Source organism: Uloborus diversus, chromosome 4, assembly GCF_026930045.1.
Source record: "Uloborus diversus isolate 005 chromosome 4, Udiv.v.3.1, whole genome shotgun sequence".
NCBI lineage: Eukaryota > Metazoa > Arthropoda > Arachnida > Araneae > Uloboridae > Uloborus > Uloborus diversus.
This window is the reverse complement of record NC_072734.1, coordinates 246089-257637: the sequence shown is the minus strand read 5'-3', so window position 1 is coordinate 257637 and position 11549 is coordinate 246089. Positions and strand designations below refer to the sequence as shown.

At 31.9% G+C, this 11549-nt stretch overlaps 1 protein-coding gene across 1 annotated transcript in view; it reads right to left on the bottom strand.

Annotated features, from left to right (window-relative positions):
- Positions 1-149: 149 nt before the first annotated feature.
- LOC129220424 (uncharacterized) overlaps positions 150-11549 on the bottom strand; it is a gene marked incomplete at its 3' end in the record, with an annotated part of 84527 nt that continues 73127 nt past the window's right edge. Inside the window, 5 exon segments of the mRNA XM_054854846.1 lie at positions 150-266; positions 379-510; positions 3065-3187; positions 6010-6105; positions 11307-11396. Coding sequence (XP_054710821.1) covers positions 150-266; positions 379-510; positions 3065-3187; positions 6010-6105; positions 11307-11396 — 558 coding nt within the window.

Sequence of the window (11549 nt, the reverse complement as noted above, 5' to 3'; positions counted from 1 at the left end):
GTTTTTCAGGCTTGTGCGGTAATTGCTTTGTTATTAGTACCCCTATTTAAGTTGGTGTTTTTAGGCTTCTTTATCCAGTAATATAATGTTTATACTTAACGAGTCAGTAATGAATCAAGTACTAACTATATTCCGTATTGAATACTCACGCTTAGAAACTTTTCTTTGAAAGTGCGCAGCCTGTTAAGTTCTGCATGTAAAGCATTTAAAAATTCCTCAGTTACATCGCGAACTTGGGTGTTGACAAATCCTGTCTTCTGTAAAAGCTGCAGGGATTGCAAAAACACTTTTCATTAGTAATTTTCATTAGTTTACAGTCTAATATTATATTTATTCAATTGCACTTAAAAAATTGAAATTAAGGGAATAAATACGCACTTCTTTGTATTGATTAGTTGTTAGAAGGTGATAGTCTCTGTCGGCAATGTACTTTTTAAAATCTTCCGACACTTCTTTCTCACTTCTAGAATAATCGGTAAAAAGGATCTTCCCGCCGGGTTTCAACCATCTCTGTAAGAATTGAAATTCAAATTAAAATCTTTTATGTTTGCAAAATACACTACTGGCCATTAAAAATTCTACACCAAGAAAGAGGTAGTTAGAACGAAGCGAAATTTTACACATGTGCACCGGCAACATTAATGTTAGAAATTGAAAGCCAAATGATCATTTATTGCTGGAAAAATCCTAAATGAATAGAGGTTTAAGTAGCCATTAAGCCCCCAGGGAGCCATTTGTTAGCAGGACAATGCTCGGTCACGCACAGCAAGGGTCTCGGGAGACTTCCTCTTCCACATAATCAACATCTACTAGTCAGTACGATACCCTGATCTGTCACAAATAGAGCATGTCTGGGATCACTTGAGACGATAAATTTGACAACGTATGAGTGGATCGAATTAGTGGCCTAATTCTATAACTCTAATAATATATTTAATATTCCTAACGCACAAACATTTAAATTAAAAAAAAAAACTCTTCTACGACCAAAATTGACCGTGCTATAAAGTTTTGAAAAATCACGATTTTCGAAGATTTTATGACGTCAGCGAGATAACTCTCAAGGGAGTGAATTGACAAAGGTTTAATTGGTTTAAATTTATTTTGGCTCGTGTTACCAGGAGACATTTTTAATGGTTGAAATGACTTTGCCAGCGCTGTTTTTTATCGCAAAGGTCTATATATCATTAGAACACATTCGTTTGAAATTTTATTTTAAATTTTGTTACATGAAAGTGGTTTATCTTTTTTTCTCTCTAACTGATGAGAGTCCTAGAATATCATTAAGTAAATGAACATTTAAAAAAATATTCAAGTCAATAAGTTTGTATCAAACAATTATATTACTTAAAAAAAAGTCAAGGGATTTTTTTCCCCTTATTAGCCATTTGACTGATTATCCCATGTTCACTTTGTCATAAAATTATCCCATACTAAAATTTTATTGAGACATTTGAACTGTTCTATGAACTTTTGATCAACTCAAAATCACAACTTTTTTTCAAAATAAAAGCAGGCATCAATTAAATAGTAAAATAAATAAATTACTAACAGTTCTGCAATCGCATCTTTTATGTTTTGAAATGCATTATCATCAGTGAACATAAAAATAATATTAATCTGAATTTTAACATTTTGAATTCAAGTTATATTTTTTTGCAATAACAAATTGCCATAGCACACTACTGGTTGGGTTTCTTGTTTGTAGAAATGGAATAGAATTAGAAATGGGAAAGAAATTCGCTCCCGCCGTTTATGAAACATGGTAAGTAATTAAATCAGTTTTTCTAAAATAATAAGGTAAATAAGACTAACAGGAATGTTTTTAATTTTCCAGTTAAACAATTCAAAACTGTAGATTCCCTATGAATATCTAAAGTTTAGCATTGTTTGAGAAAAATTAATTAATGTTGTTACGAAAGATTCATGCCAGCGCTAATAAATCTGAGCAACTTTTTTTTTCTTCTTTTTGGCCGGAAACTTTCGTTATAGCCTAATAAATGAAATGTGTTGAAAAGAAAAAAAAAAAAAAGTTACAAAATTCCCGGCTGAAATAGCAAAACAGAAGTTCAAAATAATCAAAATTTTTACGTATTTCCTTTTCTTTTAAATATACGTTTTTTTCTTTATCCGTAATATACTAATTTGATATGCAGTGATAACCTTTTACATAAATTAAGATATGAAATGTTTTTACTATCAACTTCTCATATGGAAATTAGATATTCTTGAAACAAAATGACAAACATGTAGTAAAAAAAAAAAAAGTCATAAACAGACCTTTGAGCTTATAAATTGTAGTTGCAAAGTCTTTTCAACCATTAATAATGTCTACTGATGACAAGAACCAAAATGAACTGAAACCTATTAACACACTTAGTCAATTCGCATGTATTCCCTTAAGAGCTCTCTCGCTGACGTCATAAAATCTTCAAAAACCGTGATTTTTCAAAACCGCATAACTGTATCTGTTTTGGTCGTAGAAAAGAGGTTGTTTTAGTTTTAAATGTTAGTGTGTCAGAAATATTTTACTAAATATAATTGCTAGTACTGGGGGACCGTATAAAAAGTTTTTTTTTAAATCTGATTTTTTGACAAAAATTTCATGAATTTTGATTCCTTACGCAATTTGAAGATTTTTTCCAATTTGAACTATACGCTTATCTGTAACGGTTTAGAAATTAGCTATTGGTCCACGATTAGAGTGGTCACCCTGTATATACAAGAGCAGAGAAAGAGAAACAGAGTTGTCAAAAGGTTGATAAAACAGTTCTGGCTCAGAAAACGTTACATATTGGTACAATATGCATCTTTTCAAAATATTCACTGAGATAAAGAAAAATCCAGGGAGAAGAAACGATAGTTTTCTTCTGAAATGAAAAATGATTAAAACTGCTTTTTGTTAAAATATGAGCGAAAGGAAAAAGCAATTTAAAAAAAACTGAAACTGTCATTAAAATTTTCTTGGCAATTTGTGCCTTATTTGCTTTTTTTTTTTTCATTTCACTCATTTCTTCTTAGTTCCACACAATTAACAATAGAGACTGCCGTTGCCATAACTTACTTCAAAATTCCTGAAAAGCTCATCTTTATCTTCTATGTGGAGTAGAGTGTCTCTGCTGTATATTGCGTCGAATGAATTGTCATCATAACTAGCACGTGTCACGTCACAGATAACAAATTTCACCTGTAACGAGAACACAATGAGGTAACGCAGCAAACTTAGCGCTAAAACGGCTTGGATTCATTAAAAATTCGTGATGTTTGTTTAAGGGTTTCCATATCCAAAAGAAAAAAAAAACGGAAATCGCATAGTCTTCCCCCCTGTTAAAGCACTTTTGACTGAAGTCGAAATTTTGAGAATTATTTCTGTGTAAATGCACTACCTCAAATAGAAAGAGAAAATTAAATTTCAACTTTTGAATTTCCATGCTAATTAAATTAAATGCACGAGCAATGTTTGGTTTGGAAGTAGGAGGATGTTTCAGGGCTCAGTGAGTTCAGATTATTTGAATCCGACCTGAAGTTGGAAAAATAACGTTTTGGGGAACCCTCCAAAATATTATGTAGCATGAAACCAATTCAAATTACATTTGCGTTATGTTTACAATTAAAAAGCAATTTTATCTGGGGACGGAGTCCTTTCCTCCCAACAGAGATGGAGAAAAAAAAATAACAACAAACAAGAAGAAATTTTTTGAGCTACTGGAAAAAACTTCATGAATTTTGGGAAATGAACGCGGAATGTGCTGACGTGATAAGTACTATGAATGATATGACTTATCTCAGTGCAATTATTTAAGAATGCTAAATATTCAAATAAATCATTTATCGTTTAATTACATATCAGTAGTGTTCATAGAAGTATTAAACATTCAAATCAATCAGGTAAATACTTAATTGCGAACCAATAAACAAAATAGTTATGGGTAGCTAAACAGTCGATTTGACATAGCTTTTTTAGAAAGATGTAAAGTAATTTGCATTTGCAACACTAAAAAGTCTTAAAATTTTGAAATTGTGTTGGGGAAAGGGAAAAATATAAACGAAGTTTCCTTTCTTCAAAACACTAGAAAATTTCCGGAAAAGTTTGAAAATCCAGTGTTATTCCCGAGAATAAACCCGGGTTTTTTCTTCCCCTTGCGACACTAATTTTACACGAACAATTCAAACAAGAAGTTCCGTCTTGAACTATACAAGCCTACTTTCCCGTATACCCATACTACTTTCTAGTACCTGATCAATATTCTCAAAAATAGCTAAAAATCGCAAATTGTTTCAAACATATATTTTTTTAATATTTTAAGCTAATTTCTAGGAATAATATATTCCTCACTCATCTAAAAAAAATTAGATGCGTAAAAAAAAAAAAAAAAAAAAAAACACGAACAAGTAAAATAGCCACACCTTTTAAACAAAGCTGCTAATACACTTTTTTTCCATTAAAAAAAAATTCTTTAACAGCTTTCAAAACGAAAAAAAAAAAATAATAATTACAATTAATAAGCTCAGTAAAATAAATAGGTACATATCAAAAAAAAAAAAAAAAAAAAAAAAAAAAATCGTTTCTTTTTCCCCTGTTGCCAAAAATAATTTTTTAAATGAATTAATGCACTTACCAAAATAAATAAAAACAATAAAATGTCAACTTAAAAAAATACTTTTCATTATCAAAAAAAAAAAAAAATCGTCTGCGCATATCTTTATGTAGAAACATAAATAACTTCGAGTTTATTCACCGAAAACTGAATACCTAAATTAAAACTTTAGCGTGAAAAAAACAAGTCATATCAACAATAATTATGTCACAGTTAAAACCATAGCTGTGGAATCGGAGTTGGAGTCAATCTCATTTTGTCATAAAGGAGTCGGAGACGAATATCAAGAATCGGAGTCAGTCATTTGTTCTCCGTGTATAATTTTTTGCCTAAGCTACGAAGTCAGAGTCGAAGTCGGGGAGTCGGAGTCCGATTAATTGTCAGGCACAGGAGTTGGAGTCGGAGTCAGGTGCCCCTAAATTCTCGGAGTCGGAGTCTGGAGTTTGGCGTCAAGAGCTATTTCCAATAAAATTTGTTTGAAGTAAATCCGCCTTCAAGTACGGAATCTACATTGACTTTCAGTTTCCCCATAGACGCTAATGTTAAGGGATTTGAACTGTTCAAAATTGAATGAAAAATTGTTCAAATCAAAAAGATATTTTAAATACAAGTTTTTCATCAAAAGCTTTTTCCTGCAAAGTTTGTTTGAAGCAAATTCGTGTCACAGTTCGGAATTGCCTTGAATTTCCCCGTCGGCGCTAATGTTAAGTTTTTTTTTTTTGAACTGTTCAAAATTGAACAAAAAATAGTTCAAATCAAAAAGTGAAATATGGGAATGAGGTGTCCTCGCCAAGATCTTTCGAACAAAAAAAAAGTTTGTTCGGAATCGAACTATTCATTCAAAAGTTATTAGGGGGGGACAGACAGACATTTTTCCCATCTCAATACCCTACTTTCCAATTTTTAATTTTTCGAAATATATTTAATTATTTTATTTATTTTTGACTTTTTTTTGTTTTTCGCGATATTTGTAAGATGCATTAAGACTTCTTTCATACTATTTTCTTCTTTTTCTGACTTTTACTGGGAAAGTAGGCTAAAAAGGGGATCACAGAAATCCTTCTCCACTTTTGTATGACATATTTGTTTGTTGTTGTTGTCGTGTGCCACCTAGGCTGGCAATTTGGGGTGCGCTGCTTCACTTTTCCAACTGTACCGTAATTCGGTGTGAAGTCCGACTTCTACAGTACAGTGCCATAAGGACCCGTTCACAGGATAGGCAACTGTAAGAGAGAGAGAATGTACATTCATGCCCGAGCCGGGATTCAAACTCGGACCTTTCCGTCGCAGTCAGACTTCTTTGAGCACTAGACAAGGCAGGCGGTGACATACTTGTTTACTTGTTACTTTTGAATTGAGAAAATATTATTTAGTTTTTTTTTAAAATAACAGAGTGAAATATTTTTCTTACTTTGTTAGCAAGATGCGGTCTTTCCGAAAGGTGTTCAGTTGCTACTGTCATCATATTTACTGACAAATCCACTCCAATAACCTCAACATCATAATTCTAGGACAAGAAAGTAACAGCATCATAAGAAACCTTTTAAAAATATATACAACCTACATAAGTTTGCTGTTGATGTTCTTCACAATTTTATTTCTGACTACTGGAACTGTTGTTACTATAAGCTGCGTTTTCTGCTCTTTCATGGACCGATGTATTTGAATGGCATGAAAACTACAAGGGCAATACAAGGAAAACGTTCATGGCTACTGGTATTGATTTGGTCCTGCAACAAGGTAATTTATTCCCTTAGCGAAGACTTTCTCAGTCTTGACGTAATGGCATTCAATTCAGCGATGAGACATGCGGCATTATCCAATACTGAAACACAGATGGTACACGCACCATATAGTGCATTCAATATTTTGAATAGTTTTTTTTATCCAGCACATACATTTCCGTGGTTCACAGCATAACAACACAGCATAGCAATACAGGAAAAGAGGGACATTTTATCTAGGGCGAAGGCAGTAATAGAATATTCTCATTGCAGCCCGCGGGCTGGTGCCAGAGTATTGCGCGCAAAACCTCTCAACTACTGAAGTGATAACTTCTTATGGGAGGGTAAACCGATTTGTGACATAACGCGCGTAACGGCACACCTCTCATCTGGCATTCCTTTTGTTCGCGCATGCGACAGAAGCGCGCATGGTCGGGGAAATTTTGTTTCTTTACTCTTTGGGTCAGCTTTAAGCGTTAAGTGATAGTAGAAAAAGTAATGAAACTTACAGAAGATGGATGATCGTCGCAACATAACGCATTCTCCTAACGAAAGGTGAGTTCAGTAATACAATATAATACCAATAACATTGTAAACAATAAATATTCAAAACAGCATTTAATCTTTAGATTTAATTTCAAAACAAAAAAATTTTTGCGATTAGTTATACTAAAAATATATCGCTTCATTTAGGGTTTTGAACTGTGATAAGGTGTACATATTTTAAACGAACTTCATCGCCGCAGATTGCGCAACGGGGGAGGGGGGCGGAGGGTTGTTGACGGTCAAGAAAACAAAAAAAAAAATAATAATAATAAATAAATAAAAAAATAAGAAGAAAAGAAAATTAAAAAAAATATATTTAATTTGTTTATCACAGAGTAAAGTCTAAAATGTTTCGTAAGTTTTTTCTGATAAACGAGATATTTATAAATGATATCATTGGATTATAAAATAAGCCGCTTTTTAAAACCAAATCTGGAAGAGCCGAATCATTGCAATAGCAAAACATGGTAAAACCATCTTTTAATAAAATCACTATAGCCGTTTTATAAAATCAAACTTTTGGACATCATACGTAAATCATTGTTAAAGAAGCACCAATAAGTTTAGGAATCGGTCTCAGAAGACGAGGAAATCTCAGAGTCAAAATTGCCTCTTCTATAGATGTCAGAAAAGCGCTTGATAATGTACGATGAATTTGAGAGCAAAGAGGAAAATTTTGATGTTGAACGTTACAAAACACTTTGTAAACTCTCAAACGATACTGAACCCTTGCTCTCCCAATTCTGTTTAGCAAACAACATTACGCCTATATTTTAAGATCCTTGTGCAAATAATATTTTTAAAAAATGTACCTCATGTTTAGTTAAAACGATAACTGTTTTGAAATACTTAAAACAGAAATCAATGAAGCAATTCATTTCATTTTTAGAGTATTTGAGCTTTGAAACGTTTATTTATTTATTTATTTTTTGAATGCCGGTAAATAAAATCAGATGCTTTATAAAATCAAATGTCCACAGAACGAATTTGATTTTAATAAGCGGTGGGCACTGCATTTAAAATAGCATGTAACAAATGCAAGAGGCGAAACACTTAGAATGTAGTACTCATCAAACAAAACTGCAATATGAGCGAAGAAGAAATAAATAAGAAACAATCTTTATATATAAGAACGAATTTTACGACTACGCCCATTTCTCAGTTATTGAAACATTCCCTTTCATTCATTTATTTTCAGAATAACATACAAAGAGCAAAATTCGAATAAATTATTACTGTTTTAAGTACATTTAAAATTGTATGTTCCTTGATGTGGAATGAATGAATGTAGAAGAGTAGAAATACAAAAAAGTTGGTAGGAATACAGTGGTGGACATAATTATAAACTCAAAAAAATTTTTTTTTGGTTTACTTATAGCTTAACTCAATTTAACTTTTTTTCACTAAAGTAAAGATGCTTTATAAAATCAGGGGTTAAAGAGTAGTTCTAAAACTAGTACAACTCATCAGTTAAATTAAAAAGTTAATGAAGTTAGAGAATTTGAAAATTTAATATCATTACGTAATTTTATCATTACGTGAAACCTGGACACAAGTATAAACTCAAAAGTAAAAAATCCAGGATTACAATAGAATTTTCTTCGAAAACGTTGATTTAAAGCTATCGAATGAATAAATGTTGCCATCAGTGATTGATAAATATTTTGTTTTTGAAAATTAATGAGAAACATTTAAATGCACTGATGAACAAAATTATAAACTGAAGACCTTTTTCATTTTTTCAATCATAATTCAACCCAGTTTAATTTTATTTTTTATTTAATAAAACAAATAACGTAATTTAAATGCTAAACTTTGATATATATATAAATTTTAAGGGCTCTTGTATATTATATTCTAAGTTTTGGATTTTCTCATCATTAACTTCTTTTCTGAAGAATAAAATAAAAACATTCTTGTCATTAGCTACTGCTTATTTTCTTTATCATTATGTCAAACGAAAAAAATTCCAGTGAAAAAAAAAATAATAAAAAACATTTATTTTTATTTCAGACGATATTTTCTCCTCAGTTTAATTTTTCTTTATTATTAAAGTAAAACTTTTTATTGTCTGGTTTTCATGTTCAGAATGATTTGAGCTTTTTTAGTGCAAGTTCTCATTCTGTCAAGTTGTTAAGTTCTTCGTGCTTTGGTATTCATTGAGTTTTGAAATGCCTCAAGGTTTAAAACTTACAGAGCAACAAGTAGGAAATATTGTGGCCTACAGAGATGCTGTTAAATGCCAGCGTCAAATTGCCTATTTAGTTATGCTCCCAAGGGGCAGTAAAAAACGTACTGAAGGATCACTTAAGTTATGGAAAAAGAAAAAGGATGGGGAGGCATTCGAAACTTACTGAGAGATCTCGAAGATATATTTTACGACAGCATCAAACACTGGAGCTTCTTCCCGCAAAATTCTGAAAACTTTAAAACTCAAGGTGAGCTCTAGGATAGTTAGAAGAGTTCTACAACAAGCTCAGAATATGAAGTGGAGAAAAATGAAAACAGCCAAAACTGGGGGTTCAGTATATTGCTGAAAGACTTCAGTTTTCACAGAGCAATGTCTTGGGAAAAAATGTGGAATGCAGTTGTTTGGTCCGATGAAAAAAAATTCAAATTGGATGGTCCAGATGGCTTAAGATACTATAGGCATGACATTAGAAAAAAAGAACAGCACATATTTAGCCGAAACTTTGGTGGAGGTTCTGTAATGGTTTGGGCTGGTTTCTCTCAGCATGGTAAAGCAGGATTGGCGTTTCTTAATGGAAGACAGAACGCTGAAGATTACCAATTAATCCTGGAAAATCATCTCTTACCTTTTGCTCATCTGATTCCTGGAGGTAACTGGTCATTTCAGCAAGATAATGCGAGTGTACACACAGCGAAAAGTACAAAAGAATGGTTCAAGCGCTGGGGTATCAAATTTATCAAATGGCCAGCTCGTAGTCCGGATCTTAATCCGATTGAAAATCTTTGGGGGACCACGGTTCGCAAAGTTTATCATGATCGGCACCAGTACCAAACCACAGATGCATTAAAAAGTGCAAAACTTTCAGCATGGAACCATATGCCACAGCAGCTGTTGGACACTCTTGTGAAATCTATGCCCAGCCGCATATTCGAAGTAATTCAGAAAAATGGTGACCCAACTCGTTTTTAAAAGTTAGTAGTTTACACTAATGGCTAGATTTAATGCAGTGTTAATTTTTAAAACATTTCAAATGTTGATTTTTTTTTTTTAATTTATCCATGTTAATAGCAAAATTACATTTTCATAAATCTATGCTTTTGTTTTACTAAAGTAATTGCAAATGTAACTTAATTAAACTTAAAAAAAATTAATTTTGTCAGCTTATAATTGTGTTTATGCAGTATCGTAAGTTTGTAATTTTGTAATTCAGCATTGGTTCATTTTTGGATATTAAATGATTAAGTATTTGAATAAAATTCTACCAAACTTCAGAGTTTCTTACCTTTGAGTTGATACTTTTGTCCAGGTTTCATGTGTTATTAAGGTAATTAAGTTGAGAATTTTTTAAATTAAATTATTTATTTTATATTTTTTATGAGTTATACTGAACCTTGGACCATTTAGTCAGTTATTTATCTTTACTGGAACAAAATTTTTTTAACTAAGTTAAATTATGATTGAAAAAATGAAAAAAAAAAAAGTTTATAATTTTGTCCAGCGGTGCATTTATATGTTTCTCATTAATTTCCAAAAACTTTTAGCAATCACTGATGGCAACATTTATTTATTCTATGGCGTTAAATTAACATTTTCGAACGAAACTTTCTCGTAATCCTGGATTTTTTACCTTTGAGTTTAACTTTTGTCCAGGTTTCACGTAATGATAAAATATTAAATTAGCAAATTTTCTAATTTCATGAACTTTTTAATTTAAACGATAAGATGTACTAATTTTAGAACTATTTCTTCAAATACTCATCGTAACTTCAATGAAAATAATTTAAACTGAGTCATGCTATAATAGAAACAAACGAAGAAAATTTTGAGTTTATAATTTTGTCCACCACTGTAGACATAAAATATTTATTAATCCGGTTATCCCGCTCCCCCTCCTCCGAATTTGTAGCCTCGGTACAAGTCATGTGCCACGGTGATCTTTCAGCAATTTTTAAAGCGAGCCGAAAAGAAAAAAAAAGCTTAAAAAAATGAGTCTTCCCTTAAAAAAACAATTAAAGGAAGCCGTTCGCCACAACTTTCCAGCGGAACTTGAACTCGGAGTCAAAAAAAAAAGCAATAGAAGCTTCTTCTACTTATTTAGATAAAATATGCGTTCGCAATGACTCAATTGTTTGACACTCCGGTCCGAAAAGTCATAGAAATAGGCAATCCGTGATACGTACGTTAAAGTTGGCAGAATTCATCTAAACTTGAGATTATTAAATGAACAAAAGACAACTAGAGCCTCACCTCAGCCATGTAAAAACTGTGACCTCCAACACCACAACCAACGTCTAATACCTTTTGACCAGGTTCCAGTTTCAGCATGTCAATGTATCTCTAAAAATATAAAAATGAGCTAATAAAACAGGAAAATTTTATTATTTTGCATATCTCGTATAGCAAGATGCAAGGAAGAGTTTCGAAATGCATTAATACTAATAATATTTCTGAAGTTTGGTGCGCATTGAACACATTTTTTCTCGCTAAAAA